Source organism: Schistocerca cancellata, chromosome 9 (genome assembly GCF_023864275.1).
Source record: "Schistocerca cancellata isolate TAMUIC-IGC-003103 chromosome 9, iqSchCanc2.1, whole genome shotgun sequence".
In the NCBI taxonomy this organism is placed as follows: Eukaryota; Metazoa; Arthropoda; class Insecta; order Orthoptera; family Acrididae; genus Schistocerca; species Schistocerca cancellata.
The window spans coordinates 501,426,056-501,445,149 of record NC_064634.1 but is presented as its reverse complement, the minus strand read 5'-3'; the positions used below and the strand labels follow the sequence as shown (position 1 = coordinate 501,445,149).

Genomic DNA, 19,094 nt, shown 5'->3' with positions numbered 1-19,094 from the left:
ATAAGGTAGGGAGACAGTAGTACAGTTAGGTGCAGTTGGGAAGGTAAATGGAGAGCGAGGGGGGAGGGGGGGGGGGACATAAAAGAAGAGAATTAAAAAGACTGTGGGTGTTTTGGTGGAATAGAAGGCTGTGTTGTACTGGAGTGGGAACATGGAAGGGGATAATAAGTGGGTGAAGGTCGGTGACCAATGAAGATTGAGGCCAGGGGGGTTACGAGAGCATAAGATATATTGGAGGGAGAGTTCCCTCCTGTACAATTCAGAAAAGCCAGTGTTGGTAGGAAGGATCAAGATGACACAGGCTGTGAAGCAGTCATTGAAATGAAAAACATCATGCTGAGCAGCACACTCAGCAACTGGGTGGTCCAGCTGTTTCTTGGTCCCAGTTTGTCAGTGGTCATTCATAGACAGCTAGTTGGTTGTCATGACCACATATAACGCAGCACAGTGGTTGCATCTAAGCTTGTAGATCACATGACTGGTTTTGCAGGTAGACCTGAATAGGTAATGCTTGTGTGCCTGTGACCAGACTGGAGTAGATGATGGTGGGAGGATGTATCGGATGGGTCTTGCATCTAGGTCTGTTATGGGGATATGATCCCTGAGGTGAAGATTGGGAGCAGGGGTTGAGTAGGGAATGATGAGGATGTTGTGTAGGTTTGGTGGGCAGTGGAATACCACTGTGAGAGGCTTGGGAAAGACAGTGCTCATTTCAGTTCCTGCCAAGAGGTAGTCCAAATGCTGGCAGAGAATGTGATTCAGTTGCTCCAGTTCTGGGTGGTACTGAGTCATAAGATGGGTACCATGGAATTTTGTACTGGTGACACTTAACAGTTTCTGTTTTTGATATCTGAATGTTCTTTTCACTATTTCCCTGGGTTTGTGGAAATTTAGTGCTACTATCTTATTTTTATAATACAGAGAGTTCTACCTGTAGGAAAATTTGTAAATAAATTGACCAAATTGAGAAATGCTAAAGCACCCAAGGTACAGGGCATCTTTATCTTCTGAGTGAAAACTGTACTGTTTCTAAAAGTGTATGATTCTATGGAAACAAATACTTTTTTTTTACTTTTGAGTAATGTATGAAACTTTGGTGCTTCTTCATTATTACTAATAAGATGCACTGGTTTGTTTTCTTTATGCAGCTTTATTTATGCTTGCTCTGTCAGTATTCAGGGCTGCATTACTTTAAGTATCCAGCTTTCTGCTGGCTTGAACAAGAAGAATGACACATCTTGTGTGTTTCCTAAGTCACTGTCTTTGCAGATCATCTCTCTTACGTTCTTCATGATTATTGTTATTAATAATCTCAGTCTTCTTTTGCACATATTGTTGTTCACAACTGACAGTGGTAGTTTTGCTTTTACAACTATAGATTGCTACACTTTAGTTTTATCATTAAGGCATTTTACAGTTCTTTCCTCCTGTGAATTATGGTACTGTATATGCATTTCCTTGTCTAAAATTCATTTAGTTTCAACTGTTATTACAATTTCTGTAGATTTTGTAAGCTTAACTAAATTAAATGCTGCCGTAAATTCAGCTACAGTACTCTTAACATTGTTGAAACTGAAATGAGTCATAATGTTATGCTGCAATACTTCATTTAGAAAATCTAGTTGTTGACTGACAGTTGAATATCATTTAAGTTCACCACAGGATCATAAAAATTAGGAAACTCTCCTGGTATCGGCAATTCGTGCAAAAGTTTACTGTTTGTTTGCTGGCATGGATATAGCACACTGTTCACTGGTTCTTTTTCTCTGTAAGCATCTGTAATTTCCAACCTAATCCAATATTTCTCAGCATCTCTTTTCACTTTTTGAGTTGTGTTTGCCTAAGACAGTATGCCTGGCCTCTACGCATGGTGGTCAGAAACAGTCTGAAAAGTTTGTAAGAGTTTTGCAGGTTGGTTGTGCTGATAAATGATGGTTGAGAAAAAAATTTAATATGTTGCACAGTTTTCAAGTTAATTAGCATTGAAGTTAGCCAATCAGTCTGTTGCATGCACAAATTAAAGTGGACTGCCAGAGATGTTGTTGCCAAACATTATTTTTGTTTGGTTTCCTAAAACTGAACAAGAGAGTGACACAAAAGTTGTACATGGGATGGTATTGAGGATTGAGTGGCTGAGTGGTCTTGTGCACTATCATCTATGCTATGAGAACAAGTGACACTAATTATATCTGGCGGGCTGCTTGACTAACTTCAGTGCTAATTAACTAGGAAATCATGCAACTATTGAATTTTTATCTTAACAACTACTCCCTAGCTCAGCCTATCCTCCAATGCCCTTATAGGCTTTTCAGACTGTTTCTGACTATCCTGTATATGGAAGTTACATTTTACATCTCAACATTTATCCTAAATTCACTGTTATTACTAACCACAAAAGTACCATTTGGGACAAAATCTGTTGGTGTGTTAGTCTAAGAATCCTGAGGTCCCTGAAGAATCTTCTGCAAGGTTTTCACTTACCAACTTTAAATGGTATTCTTATTTTGCAATTTGGTAATTTTTTTTGTCCTGCTTCATTCGTCCAGAAGATTATGCTATAGGATAGTGTTGAATGAGGGTATCGAAAATAATTGTGTCTTCAGGATTTGAGAGAGATTTTTAAGTGCAAAGCAGGTGGAACTGATATTTTTGATTGACTCATCTACAAACTGATAGTGACACTTCAGTTTTTATTTATTTATTTTTATTTATTTATATACTTGTTCCATAGATCTGTATGTGTGAGCAAGTCACTCAGATGTGGAACGTGTCAATGTACATAATAAAATACATAGAATAAAGACATTGTTATAGTATTAATAACAGTGCACAAAAGTCATACTTATTAGCTTAAAAACTAGGCAACATAAATGTGAAGATAGCAGTTTCATATTTAGGGCATTATTGCATCTATTTTAATCTTGAACAGTAATCAAAACTTCCCACTTTGGGTTTAAAAGTGACCCAAAAATGGAAATGAGAAAAACAGGAATTTTTACATTAGGGCATTATTACAGTAGTTTAACAGTAAACAGTGTCAAAAAATTTAAAAACATCTTTCCAATCTGGGTTTTACTTATTTCTCTGAAAGAATTCCTCTAGTGAATAAAGTGAGGTCTCAAGTAAATAATTTTTCAAGCTATGTTTAAATACTGATGTACTACTCCTTATACTTTTGATGCTGTTGGGTAGGGAATTGAAAATTTTCCTTCCAGCATACTTTACCCCTTTCTGAATAAGTGTCAAGTTCTTTAACTCACAGTGGAAATCTTTTCTTCTGGTGTTATGTTCATGATGTAGGCAATTTGTTTCATACAGAGTGGTGTTATTTATTATGAAACACATCAGTGAATATATGTACTGAGATGTTGCTGTCAGTATTTCAAGTCGTTTAAAAAGATTTCAACATGAGGTTCATGGGGGTACACCACAAATGATTCTTATTGCTCTTTTTTGTGCTGTGAGGATTTTCTTTGCGGCAGGTGTTTTGTCCCAGAAGATGATGCCATAACACATGACTGAATGAAAATAGCCAAAGTAAGCTGACTTTGAGATGGTAATGTCATTGAAGCGTGACAAAATTCGTAAAGCAAATGTTGCCGACGTCAGCCGTTTTAGTGTTTGTAGAACGTGATGTTCCCAGTTCAGCCTACTGTCCACGTATACGCCTAGGAATTTTGATAAGTACACTTGCTTTATCATCTGATCATTCTGTGTGATAACTATTTCTTTTGGGTTTTTGTGGGTTGTCTGGAACTGGATAAAATTGTTTTTTTTTTTTTCAGGTTTATTGAAAAGGAGTTAATACTAAACCAACCCAGAACTTCTTTAAGGATATCATTGACCTCGGATTCCAAGTCAGTAGTTTACACATTATCCACCACAATGCTCGTATCATCAGCGAACATTGTAAATTTACACTGCTTATTGATGGATAAAGGCAGGTCATTAACATATATGAGGAACAGCAAGGGCCCAAGCACTGATCCCTGTGGCACTCCATGCTGCACAATTCCCCACTCAGAGTCCACTATATATTGTGATACACTATCTGAAACATCTAGAATAATCTTCTGCTTCCTATTTTCGAGGTACGATTTTAACCAGTTCCCTACAGGTCATATAATTCCATAATGACAGGCCTTCTTGAAGAATATCTGGTGATCTACACAGTCGAACACCTTTGATAGGTCGCATAAGACACCAATTGGCAGCCTCTTGCTGTTTATAGACTCTAGAACATCATTTGTGAATGAGAAAATTGCGTTATCTATTGAAACTCCCTTTTGAAAACCAAACTGCTGACTGTTAATGATGTTCAGATCACCAAGGTGTGCCACAATCCTGTTGTACAGAGCTTTTTCTAGGACTTTTGAAAATGTTGTTAATAGAGAGATAGGGCGATAGTTTGACACATTTGTAGCATCCCCTGCTTTGTACAGGGGCCTGACAACAGAGTATTTCACTATGTCTGGAAACACTCCTTGTTGCATGGATATGTTGCAGATGTGAGACAAAACTTTGGTCACTTCACTACAGCAATCCTTCAACAGCTTGCTTGAAATATCGTCAATACCAGCAGAATGTTTATTTTTCAAAGACTGTATGATTTTTTTGATTTCATTGGCAGTAATGGGAAGCACACTTATTTGACTGAAAGGTTCTGGAAAATTATTTTTCATTATACAGGCAGCTTTATCTACAGAACCATGGCAACCTATCTGTGTTGGGACAGTTAAAAAATGTTGGTTAAAGATTTCAGCAATTTCCTCACTATTAGTTATCTCTGAGTTGTCAACAGTTAAAACAATATTTTTGTCTTTGGTGTAGTTTACAGTCCCTGTTTCTCTCTTTATCACATTCCAGATTGTTTTAATTTTATTTTCAGAATTAGTAATTTCAGATGCTATACACATACTTTTAGAGTTTTTAATTACTTTGGCAAGAATTTTACAGTAGAGTTTATAATGTTTTAGCTGAGCAGGGTTGTTAGAAGTCTTTGATGTTATGTAGAGTTGTCTTTTTCTCTGACAGGAAGCTATGATGCCCTTAGTGAGCCATGGTTTTTTTTGCAGACCTAGCAGGTTGGACTCTGTATGACTTTTTTGGAAATACACTTTCAAAGGTACCTGCTATCTCATTTGTGAATAAATTGTATTTTGAATTAGCAGTTTCTGCTAGATAAACAGGTGTCCCGTCAGTATGCTGAAGACATGATCTGAACGTTTGAATAGCTTCCTCACTTATTTTCCTTACTGTTTTCCAGCTAAGTGAGGTGTCACTCAGAGGAATTCCCAAGCTGTTGAAAGTAACTTGTTGTCCGTCATGGTCAGACAGACCATTTATAACCATTTCAATATTAATATGGTTGACTTTACTCTGATCAACAAAAACGTTATCAATGAGAGTACTGGAAGAGGTTGTGGTTCGGGTGGGTGAGCTAACCACGGGAACAAGGTTGTATGTGCACATGAGATTTTCAAACTCCACCTTGCAGGGAGAATTAACCAAGAAATCTATGTTAAAATCCCCAACAACTACCATGCCCCTATTTTTTCTACTTAAGTACAACAAAAGAGTATCTAATTGTTTAACAAACACTTTAAAATTACCAGATGGTGCCCTGTAAACTGCCACAACTGTTAATCTGGAGACAGTATCTGGCACCTCTAGAGCACATACTTCAAAATGTAGCTCAAAGCAGAATCTTTGTACATCTATTGCCTTGAACAAGACATATACAGCTACTCCTCCTTTGTCCATATAGTTCCTGCAATAAGACGTTGCCAAAACATAGTTGGGAATAGGGACCACTTCAATACCAGCAGTGATGTGGTGTTCTGTTAGACACAGAATGTGGGCACTGTTTATACCTTTTGTGTCTTCTATATTTGCTGTGAACTGATTCAGCGTGCAGTATAGGCCTCTTATGTTCTGATGAAACACTGTTAACTTTCGTTTGTCTTTAATTGTATTGCTGTTTGAGTGAACTTTCGTTTGTGTATTAATTACTTGTTGCAGATTTTTGTTACTGGACCAAATCCTGCTAGAGTTGGCCCAGCTCACTAGTTTCCCTCGTTAGTTAGGGCTATGACTGGTCTGCTTTCATGATCATTATTGTTTTGGCCTATTATTTCATGAAAAGCTTTTCCAATGTCTGCTGCTAGTTTATTTTTGCCAAACTGATTTAGATGTAGTCCATGCTTTGTGAAGCAGTGTCTCTCATACCTGTCTGTATCCAGTAGTGTCACATTCGTAAACTTAGTGCAAAAGTGCTTCAGTTTACTATTCGTTAGGCGAATTTCTCTGTTCACACAAGACTGGTCTGCCAGGTCATATCTCATGGGCACAGTTGTTAGTATTATGTTTGTATGCTGTAATAACTGTAGCAATATGAGTATCTTTTTAATGAAAGTGCTGGCCTCGTTGCAATAAACATCGTTTGCTCCTGCGATTATCGCAACACAGTATGTTATTCATCTTGGTAGCTAAGAATGTCACACACTTAGTTACATTTACTGTGCTCTCTTTGATCTCTACTTCTGCTACCTGTGAGTCATATTTGTTGGTTTGGAATTGAATATTGAGTTTTTAGTGATATTAAAGGTTACACTTTTTGCTGTGAACCCATTGTAAGCTGGTTTCCACATTCCACATTTAATTTCATCCCCCCCCCCCCCTCCCATGGTATAATTTGTTAATGTGACCTACTTTCTGTTATTGAGATATGGCTGCATCCACGGAAGGGGAATATCTTTAGCACCATAACATTTTTGTTTCTCTAGTAAAACATTATGATCTTCACAACTAAAAACTTTGCCAAGATCATAGAAAATGACAATGGATAATTTTTTCTGCTTAGTCTCATGAGAATAGAGCTTTTGACATTGTATATTGTTTCCACTTGAGGGACTCCTTTATGGAAGCCATACTGAGCAATATTTAAGAGACTATTGGTGGTAAACCAGTTCAATATTTGGTTATGAGTTACCTCTTTAAGCAGTTTTGAGACCACATGAAGGAAAGAAATGAATGTATGATTAGAAGTTGGTTTCTTGTAGTAAGTACTAACCATAAACAGGCTTCCAACAGAACAATGCTCACAATATGACAGTTAAAACATGAAAGATAAGCCAGGAAGATTGACTTTTGTGTTTAGCTCATACCATTATTCAAATAACTCATTCAAATATATAAAATAAGGGAAAGGAAACCACTCACTTATAGCAGATCAATGCATTGAGCACAGAAACATGTAATGGAAATCAGCATTCACACTAGCTTTTGAGCAATAGCTTTTTTCTAGTAACAGTACACACATTCACACACAAAACCACAAATATACCCAAATGTACACTCCATGGCCACAGAAAGACTGATGATTCTTGCTTTGGCCATGGGAATATACATTTGGCTGTCTGTGCAGTTGTTTGTATGAATCTGTGTAATTTTGCTAGAAAAAGAGCTATTACTGAAAAGCTAGTGTGAATACAGTTTTCTGCTACATGTTTCTGTGCTCCATGCATCGATCAGCTATATGTGAGTGTTGCTTTCTCTTTTTTCACTTATTTACTTCACCAAGGAATTTTCGTTACTGTCAGTCACCCAATATTTTGGTTTGTAATAGCACAGTTTATTGTTCTCTTATGCTGATCAGTATAGCTGCTAAAAAAATTATACATCGTGGCAGTTTGCACCCACTGCCCAGAAAGCATTTTGCAATTCTCCTTCAGATGGGCACTGCAAATAGTGATTGATTGAACACAAGGGTTCAGCAACATCTGTAATAGAATCTTTTGCTTACAAACTGTAGATATTAATGAGAGCAGTAAATTAAATGAGGCTGACCTCCATGAATGCTAAATGAACAGAGTGCTGTCCTCTATGGGCCAGCATGATGCTATATTATTCTCCACTTTAATAAATTGGTATTACTGATGCACATTTCATTCTTTTAGGAAGTACACTTAGAACCATTGACTGATCACAGAGGTAAGTTGAGGGGGATGCTATCAGATCACCACAAGATTTTAGTACATTGGTTGAAAAACCTTCACAGACTTTTAGGAGAATCACTGACTGCAGTCTTTTTTTTTTAAAAATACAGTTAGAATCAGTGACTGATTACAGAGGTACCTTGAGGAGACACTATCAAGTGAGCACAATTATTGAGTACTTTCATTGTAATACCATCACAGCAAGCAGATTTACTGGTATACACTGACATCTGATTGTTGTAATCTCTTCATCACAACCACCAGCATCATGATCATGATCATGATGATCATGATCATGATCATGATCATCATCATCTACCTGCTGTCTTCTCAAACTTGCGTATTACTAGCACTTGTGTTGTTGTTGTGGTCTTCAGTCCTGAGACTGGTTTGATGCAGCTCTCCATGCTACTCTATCCTGAGCAAGCTTCTTCATCTCCCAGTATCTCCTGCAACCTACATTCTTCTGAATCTGCTTAGTGTATTCATCTCTTGGTCTCCCTCTATGATTTTTACCCTCCACGCTGCCCTCCAATACTAAATTGGTCATCCCTTGATGCTTCAGAACATGTCCTACCAACCGCTCCCTTCTTGTAGTCAAGTTGTGCCACAAACTTCTCTTCTCACCAATCCTGTTCAATACCTCCTCATTAGTTATGTGATCTACCCATCTAATCTTCAGCATTCTTTTGTAGCACCACATTTCGAAAGCTTCTATTCTCTTCTTGTCCAAACTAGTTATTGTCCACGTTTCACTTCCATACATGGCTACACTCCATACAAATACTTTCAGAAACGACTTCCTGACACTTAAAACTATACTCGATGTTAACAAATTTCTCTTCTTCAGAAATGCTTTCCTTGCCATTGCCAGTCTACATTTTATATCCTCTCTACTTCAACCATCATCAGTTATTTTGCTCCCGAAATAGCTAAACTCCTTTACTACTTTAAGTGTCTCATTTCCTAATCTAATTCCCTCAGCATCACCTGACTTAATTTGACTACATTCCATTATCCTCATTTTCTTTTGTTGATGTTCATCTTATATCCTCCTTTCAAGACACTGTCCATTCCGTTCAACTGCTCTTCCAAGTCCTTTGCTGTCTCTGACAGAATTACAATGTCATTGGCAAATCTCAAAGTTTTTATTTCTTCTCCATGGATTTTAATACCTACTCTGAATGTTTCTTTTGTTTCCTTCACGGCTTGCTCAATATACAGATTGAATAACATTGGGGAGAGGCTACAACTGTGTCTCACTCCCTTCCCAACCACTACTTCCCTTTCATGTCCCTCGACTCTCATAACTGCCATCTGGTTTCTGTACAAATTGTAAATAGCCTTTCGCTCCCTGTATTTTACCCCTGCCACCTTTAGAATTTGAAAGAGAGTATTTCAGTCAACATTGTCAAAAGCTTTCTCTAAGTCTACAAATGCTAGAAATGTAGGTTTGCCTTTCCTTAATCTAGCTTCTAAGATAAGTCGTAGGGTCAGTATTGCCTCACATGTTCCAATATTTCTACGGAATCCAAACTGATCTTCCACAAGGTCGGCTTCTACTAGTTTTTACATTCATCTGTAAAGAATTCGCATTAGTATTTTGCAGCCATGACTTATTAAACTGATAGTTCGGTAATTTTCACATCTGTCAACACCTGGTTTCTTTGGGATTGGAATTATCATATTCTTCTTGAAGTCTGAGGGTATTTCGCCTGTCTCATTCATCTTGCTCACCGGATGGTATAGTTTTGTCAGTACTGGCTCTCCCAAGGCTGTCAGTAGTTCTAATGGAATGTTGTCTACTCCCGGGGCCTTGTTTCGACTCAGGTCTTTCAGTGCTCTGTCAAACTCTTCACGAAGTGTCATATCTCCCATTTCATTTTCATCTACATCCTCTTCCATTTCCATAATATTGTCCTCAAGTACATCGCCCTAGTATAGACCCTCTATATACGCCTTCCACCTTTCTGCTTTCTCTTCTTTGCTTAGAACTGGGTTTCCACCTGAGTTCTTGATATTCATATAAGTGGTTCTCTTTTCTTCAAAGGTCTCTTTAATTTTCCTGTAGGCAGTATCTATCTTACCCCTAGTGAGATATGCCTCTACATCCTTACATTTGTCCTCTAGCCATCCCTGCTTAGCCATTTTGCACTTCCTGTCAATCTCATTTTTGAGACGTTTGTATTCCTTTTTGCCTGCTTCATTTACTGCATTTTTATATTTTCTCCTTTCATCAATTAAGTTCAATATTTCTTCTGTTACCCAAGGATTTCTACTAGCCCTCGTCTTTTTACCTACTCGATACTCTGCTGCCTTCACTGCTTCATCCCTCAAAGCTAACCATTGTTCTTCTACTGTATTTCTTTCCCCCATTCCTGTCAATTGTTCCCTTATGCTCTCACTGAAACTCTGTACAACCTCTGGTTTAGTCAGTTTATCCAGATCCCATCTCCTTAAATTCCCACCTTTTTGCAGTTTCTTCAGTTTTAATCTACAGTTCATAACCAATAGATTGTGGTCAGAGTCCACATCTGCCCCTGGAAATGTCTTACAATTTAAACCTGGTTTCTAAATCTCTGTCTTACCATTATATAATCTATCTGAAACCTGTCAGTATCTGCAGGCTTCTTCGACTTGTAATGAGGTGTTTATCATTATCTACAATAACATCATAATTATGTGTTAGTGTTACAACAGTATCCATTTCTAAGTGGTGATAATATTTTTACACTATAATAGATACCAGAAAATTGGTGAATGTCTTATGTTCTTCATTAATACCATCTTCACGAAGAAAAATTTGTCATAATTTATCTCAACAATTGCAATCCATTAGCAGCGTTGATTACCAATCGCTGACCCCCCCACCCCACACACACACACAAACTCAGCACCATCTCTACTGGTATCGAATGGCTTGGCAGCACTCAATGGCTGAATTCAGCACAACATAATCTGCGGCCTCTAATGGATGACTGCAGATGTTTACAGATAAATGAATATCACCGGTGCAATAAGGAAACTTTGAATGAGTCCTCACAATATTGTGGCATAAAAGCATTTGCTTGAGCCCAAATATTTTCCATGTTAGTGATCTACAGTGATTTTAAGTTATCCAATTTTACTTTTTTCATGATCCTACACCATAAATTCATTGCCCCTGTGAAAACCCCTTGAAACCAATGCTGAGAATTCCCTGATTTTACATTTCTTCCTGGTAAGGTTTACCTTGATTCCAAGTTTTTACTTGACATCTCACTTGACTTCAACCCAATTTCTTCTTATTGACATTTGATGTGACTGAACAAGTTATAAGTGAGTAAACGACAGATGTTTCATACAAGAAATGGTGGTGAAATTAAGGGAATATTTTTAGTCATTATGGTGAGGAGAGATGTGAGAGAGGAAACACTGATGAAATTTATGATCGGCATTGTCAACACAAATTGCAGCATTTAGCTTCACCACACAATTATTATACAACTACTGCTAGTTTGCAGCGGTAATGGAAAAACAAGGCTGCTGACGCAAAGTGTAATGTCAACTGGGGAAGTAAACTTATTTTTTCACGTCTCCATTTCTCTCATCAAGCCTAAAATAGCACTTAAATGGTGGTGAGCATATGAAATGTAGCTTGTAAGAAAAGCATTAAACAATAACAGCAATGATGACAAAATTTGTCATTAAGCAGATGTCTGAATTTATGCTTATGGGTTAACCACTTAGCTGCCATGATGTTCGTTGGTTTAACTCAACATGCTCATCAATTTTAGCTTTTTTTGTGAATGAGCAGAGAGGATCATCTCACAAATACTCCTGTTTTGAATGTATAATTTGCAGTCGTATCATGTCACAAAACAGCTTAATTACCTTGTACCCAGTTTTTACTTGCTGTTACACGTTTGTGATTTTTTAAGAACTTATGAAATTCATTGCCATAAATTACTGTATACACTTTGTATTGTACATTTAATTTCCTTCACTAAGACAGATTTTGTGCAAAGTATCTAATCCCTGCAGTCCTTGTCTGCTTTTCAGCTTCTGTACTCTAAATAGATTTCATGTCTATATACTATTCAGTAGATAACATGTTTACTTAGGATATATGAGTTCCACTATCATACACTTATTTGGCTTATGTTCTCTATCATTACTCATATCTCCTTCTTATGTATGCTTGATATAAAATTATCATAGTTCTTATCATAGTTCTTATCATAGTTCTTATCATAGTTCTTATATATATATATATAATAGTTCTTATATATCTATATATCTATCATAGTTATATATCTATAGTTATATATCTATCATAGTTATATATCTATCATAGTTCTTATATATCTATCACCCTACAACACTTGGCATTTCTCACATCTTTCTAATCTGTTACCTCATTGTTTGTGTATCCATCTCTTTTTGTATGTATGCAGACGTGTGTTCGTGTAGTCTGATTCTTCGGCCTTCTTATCAAAAGATAAAATGTAGGTTAATAGAAACCATGGGAAGTAGGAAGGATGTCTATGATAGAAATATGTGAATATGGAAAGAGGTAAAAAAATAGATAGGTCCTCAAATGAGAAGTAAGAAAAGAAATAAATAGAAATGGTTGCCAAGATCAAAGAAGAGAAAGAAGATAGCCCCAAAGACAGGAAACCTTTCCCACACCCCTTTCCCCAGGATCCCTACCTCACAGGTACTTGAGTGAAAAGCCAGAGGAGGTTAGGTGTTCAATTGTCTCTTACAGAATGGACATTCCCACATTCACCCTTGAGGTCCCCAAAGGAAATCTTAGCAACCCTATGGAAATGGCAAGTGATGAACAATCAATCACACTTGTTCGTGAGGGTTATTTGAAAGGTGTGCTGTGTGTTTTGTGTTAGTCATGATTTATGTGTTCTCGTAATGCTGTTATCCACAATACCCACCCCTTTCAAACTGATACAAACCCTCCCACCTACATCACATCTCATAAAACGTATACAATATTTTGTACAAAGTAGAAAATTATATGCTACAGTATCATCATTATTTAATTAGTCATCCAATATTATACACTCTGCTAACATAATATTCACTTCCGTTCGTTAAGACAAATATGCATTAGGAAATATAAATTTGAACTCTGGCCCAACTATGGCAGTACATCTGACAAAGAATAACGCAGTTGTCCTAAGGCGAGCTCAGCGAGGATGGAAACCTCGTGTAGAATAAAAAAGGCAAAAGCTGGCTTGACTGTATTACACTCAGCCTGAGAATAGTATTCCTTTGACCAAGGGAGATAAGAACTGACCAGGCACCTAATAGACCCTGTCCCAAGGTTGTGCCAAATGACTGAGATCAGAGACAACATGTGTACAAATTTATGCCTCATGCTGCAGCCGAGCAAAGTCAGGACATCTAACTGACTGGAACAAGAAAATCTCTTACCAGGAGAAATTTTGGATGATGTAATCACAAATTCTCATTGGTATGGTTTTTTCCAGTACCTCTAAGTGTGGGATGATAGAATAGTTTAAGAGTTTGGGGGAATTCAGTGCAAGAAAATTATTACTGAAGAAACACTGAAAACAACTCGGCACCCGACGGTTGTCACTCCACCTGTTAACTAAGAATGTTAATGTCCCTGGGGATAGATGACTGCCTAGATCCCATGGATCTCATATTAACTTCACTGGAGCAAGTGCATTTCTTTGGACATTTCTTCCATTGCAAAACACAAAACAATCACCACTCCACTAGGTAGCACCACATTAGGTGAAGTTATTCTATGTTCTACTCTATCCTGGATAAGTTTGAATCCTTTCCACAAGTCAGCTATAACCTTGCTAGTATCATTAAGGTTGGAAGAAGCAGTAGTCAAAATGCTTCCAGAGGTAATACTCTTGGTAGCTTTTCAATCTATAATTTATTCAAATGGTTCTGCCAAACTATTTACATTTATAATGTCGGAGTTTCTCTCTATTGTTTCTCTCTGAAATTTCTTTCCACAGTATCTTCTCATGTATTCATGCCTGTAATTTGTGATTGGATAATTGGCATCAACTTCTCTTGCTTATCAACGCTCTCTCTTACAGTGTGTAATCTCTGCGTTACAGCATCGAACTTAACATTACATATATTTTCAAATGATCCTAATCTTTCATAGATTTCAGTTTCTATCGTATTACATTTTTCCTCAAAATCAAATTCTAACCATTTTGCCAAATCTTGGATTTGATCATTCTATTTCTGACTAAAGTCAGTGAATAGTTTATTTACATGAATATTTAAAGAACTCATTAATTCTTTCTTTAAATCTAATTTCAAATTTTCAACTTTACTGTTTAGTGTGTCAGATTCAGTCTTTAGTAAACCTATATTTGTTGCTTGACTATTCTAGTTTCACTCTGGTCATTTAGAACTTCACTTTGAGCATTTAAACTAGAATGTACCAAACCTATTTCTTTCCTTAGAGTTTCATTCTGAGCATTTAATCTAGAATTTAAAGTTTCATTTAATTGTAAACTCTGGGCTTCTAGTTTATCATTTAGTTCCTTTCTTAAAGCCACTGAATCTGCACACTGTGAATCTAATTTAGCATTTTGAGCTTTGATTAGGTTTACTAAATCAGACCAGTCTTGCATTTCTCTACTGACTCTCATAGCCATAGCTGGTTCTTGAGTGTTTTCCATTTGTCCTAAGTTATCCATATTCTTATTAGCTTTAGACCTAGTAATCATTTTAAAAAAATCGACTGAGTATAATAACTACAGTAATATTGTTCACTTAACAGTTCTTACTAGTTTGTACAAAAACAATAAAGTTCTGTTTCACGCATCGGTGGGCAGATGTGTAACCACACTGGTGAACAGCAGCTGGTGCCAGTGGCATTTGTTGTTGGTTTCTACATAGGCATTGGTGAGCAGATGTGGAAACAGGTCAGAATTGGTGGATAGCAACTGGTGCCGGCGGCATCAGATGCTGGTTTCTGCATCTGCTTACCCACTATGTGGGAGAGGTGTATACTCCCTACACCAGATCTTCTCAGTCAGTTGTTCTCAGCGTATCTCTTCTTAGCCTAATATGTTGAGATCTTTTCTCTGTTATTTTATCATCATTACTTTCTTATGTCTTTCCTTTTTTGCGTTTACCAATTTCCACCATTTGAATTTTTAGGCAGAATCCAATTCTGTGAACTGGTTCTTTTGTCTTGTTATCCTTGGTTGCTGTGGCAACACATAATATCTTCTTATCTAGTTTTCATCTCAAAAGTCCTGTTTTCTTCTGTCCTTTCACACAGGTCGCCACATTCTAATGCTATGGATGACTTGAAGTGGTGAAGTATGTGTGTAAAATCTCACTTCTTTAATGGTATGACTTACTTGAGATGGTCAGCCAACTTTCCTTGATTGTTAGCTTGTTGCCTTTTCTCTTCTTCTCCAAAGTATATCTGCTCAGAACAGGAATTTCTCAAAACTATTTCTATTTATAAAAATAAGAAGACATATGCAGTTTCTTTTGCTTCACTTCACAATATACATTTGAACATCAAACTTTTACAAAACTCCTTCTCCACATAAAAAACACTATCAAGTAAGTCTCTTCGCATGTCCAAAGGTTAAAAACAGAGTTCATTTACACATAAGAAAAGGTTGGCTTAAAAACTCAAGTCCATTCTCATTCTGAATCTGAATACATGTTTTATCCTTTCAGAGTCCAAAACGAGCATTAATTAACAATACTTCCACTATCCTTCTGTTTCTTTTTTTTTACACTACAATGGTAAAAGTCATAAAACAGCAAATAAGTCATAAACACTCCTTGTTCTTTCACTACAGCTTCCACAGCACAACCACAAACACATTTCGGTGCTCTTTGACCGCCATGTCTATAGTCGTCTCACAATAAACTTCAAACCTGCATAGACAGACAGGTGATGTGCAGTAAATAGGCTCTCTCTCACTTACTTTTAAAATATCATGTGTTTGAGATGGTAGAAGGCCGTGTGGTTCTAGAATTTACATGGAAATTCTCAAAACACTACACTATACAGATTTCTAGCTCTCAGGTTTTAATAATTTGATAGTTGGGGCCATGTATGTGAAGGGTGACAAAATGTTACAGCAACATTTCAAAACTTTTGGCCAAGTTTGAAACATTATATTTCAGTGAATAATTTTGGTAAAGCTGCAAAACTAGGCCATATGGTTTGAAAGTTTACATTGTACTCATTATAAAGATTTATTCCATTTAATTAACAATTTTAGCTCCAAATGGAACTCAAATCTATCAATAAATTGTGTTGCGACAAAATATTCACACACGTTTAAAGCTTGATCTGTTCACATAGTTGATTTAGCAAACATGCAACTTTTACCACTTTTGGTTTATAGTTTTTCATACATATGGGTTGGAGAGGATAAAAAAATTTGCTATGAAGGTGAAAGTTTTAAGCATTTGCATCTCTAAGGATTGCCTGATCCATACTTTTATTAGCCACAAAGAGCATTCTTTTCTCTATAAAATATCAAAGTTCCAAGCTAATTTTTTCTCTCTGAAGATGTACACATATTTTCAAATCACTGTTTCAGGGAAGAATATGCCATTATTGCACACTTTGTAAGATTTCAAATTGTCAGTCAAAGAGACAAAAAACTTTTAATGGTTCATTATATTTTTATTCATCTTTGTTGTGATACAAAGAAGCTGGTATAAGTTGTTGAACAGCCATCTTCAGATGTGCAAAAACTGAAGGGAAATGGTTATGTCAGGAAGATCACACTGGAGAAAACTCAAAGTGTAACAAATTAAAAATTGTTCAGTAACTGAAACCAGTTATGTAATTGCTTCTTTCTATTGTGATAAAGACAAACTTATAGTGATCACACAATTTGTTGGGAAGCAATTGTAAATGGATGCAGATATTAAGTCTCTCTACAGTAAGAAGTGAAGCATGGCAGTTATTCCACAATTTTTGAACTTTTTTAACTTTATTGTTAAGAAAAAGCTATTGATAGTTTAAAAAACATAACTAAATTTTATTTTTGCTAGTGGCTGGTCTTGCTAATGCTTTGAGGATCTTATGGATACAGCAAGTGAAATAACTTTACATTGTGCACTTTGCCATATGCTGACCTATAATTCTAACAAAAGGCTACGAAATGTTGAAGACAAAGAGAACCACTGTTTAATTATTCTTGCAAAAGTCTTTAATTTGTCTTCACCAAAATCCAGTTTCTTGGCAAAATTTCAAACTCTGCAAAAATGTTTTGAGATAAAAAGAGCTTAAAAGCCAAATATTTTTGCAGATTTTTTTTGTTAGCTTCACCACACATACCTGAAATTATAAAACCAAAAGTGATAAAACTTGGAAGGTTTACAAATAAGGTATGAGAATACTTGAGTGGAATTTTGCTCAAACAAATTTTGATTATGTGCTGTGCTGAGAGGAGAAAAAACAGTGAATTAAATGAAATACAACTTACAAAACTTTGCACAGTGCAAACTTTACTTAAGAGAATCCTGATTTCCACATGCTGAATGGGAGGGTAGTTGGGACTACACGTGATGATGTAAAACTATGAAATCAGATTAAAAAATGTTCTCTCTCACTCTCTAGGTTCCTATAGCTCGCTTGGAGTTATGTCGTCGAGTATATCGTGAATATCGGATTACAGACAACATGTTTTGTGCTGGTTACCTCAACGGCCGACGTGATAGCTGTGCTGGAGATTCAGGAGGTCCCCTTCTGTGTCGCTCTCGAGGGAGATGGACAATATTTGGAATAACAAGTTTTGGTGAAGGTTGTGGCAAGAAACGACGTTTTGGTATTTATACACGCCTCTCCAATTATGTGGAGTGGATACGCGATGTCATTGGCAATGGACATTAGTCTGATAGTGCCCACAGAGACCTTTGTTCTGTGTCTTAATACTGCATTGCCTCTCTTATTGCTATGAGCACTTGTGCCAGTAAACTGAGCTGAAGCAGACACTTCTGAATAAGAAGAAAATTGAATCCATCAAATATTTTTATTAGTGGCTGTATCAGCCATGATAATCATCTCACGAAACAAAAAAAAAGCATTATTTGCTTAATGTAGACATGTTGGTATGGTCCTCATGTAGACTGAAAGTGAAAAGTTTTCCCATTTCCAAAATGTTAATGTAGTGTTAAGGTGGAAGTTGATATGTCTTCCCCCTCATCAGTATCAGTGATAAGATGATTTGTAAAGTTTTCTGTAATATATTTATTGTTTTTATCCTTATGATGGTCCTGAAGTGTTTCTAGTGTTGTGCCATATTCTCATCTCAGGAAAGATATTTATTTTGTGTACATTTCTGTGATTTCCCTCTAATTACTGTTAATAATCTGCATTTGCTTTCTAAACAACATAAGTGAAATCTGATTTTTGTCATTGTTAAAATGCAGTAGATGAGTGTGTACAAAGCAATGCACTTACAGTATTGTGAAAAAAGCAAAAATATGTAATGAATACCTTTCAGATGTAGTTTCCACAGACTGTATGTCAGAGATAGAATCAGTATAAAAATTATTATTTATTTGAGAGAAACATTACTAAAAGTCATTTCTTCAGTTATCTTCGAGAGTAAATAATGCCTGTGAAATTGTTATGTTTTAGATTGTTTGTATTATTATTATAACAAATTCCACTCACTTTCCTCCATTAGCAAATTTGTAGTGGATAATGATTTTCACATTCACAGACTGCCTTGTAACAGAATTTTCAACAATAATAGCCTCACCTAGAAACCAGTTAAATTTTGTCTTAATTTCGTTCTTTCAGTCCTCTAACATCCTATTCCAGATGTATTTAATGCCATCATTTATCAGTTTATTGTCTCTATCTCTAGCCTGTCTTCTGTGTATCTTATGGTAAAAAAAGGTCCTGGTGGAATGTAAGTAACTGAAGCAGTAAAAGTATAACAACTCACCCAACAGTAGGCATGATTAGTTTCAAAAGGCACTATCTTTGTACAGTTAGTAGTTTTGTGTGTGTGTGTGTGTGTGTGTGTGTGTGTGTGTGTGTGTGTGTGTGTGTGTGTGTGTGTGTGTGTGTATGTATGTGTGAATGAGGAAACTAATAAATCA

At 36.4% G+C, this 19,094-nt stretch overlaps 1 protein-coding gene across 1 annotated transcript in view; it reads left to right on the top strand.

The window, feature by feature from the left end:
- Nucleotides 1-18,758, top strand: part of LOC126100994 (vitamin K-dependent protein C-like) — a 107,157-nt gene extending 88,399 nt beyond the window's left edge. Inside the window, exon 6 of the mRNA XM_049911661.1 lies at nt 17,602-18,758. Within this exon, the coding sequence (XP_049767618.1) occupies nt 17,602-17,874 (273 nt within the window). The 3' untranslated portion in view covers nt 17,875-18,758. The remainder of the gene's footprint in view (nt 1-17,601) is intronic.
- Nucleotides 18,759-19,094: the final 336 nt, after the last annotated feature.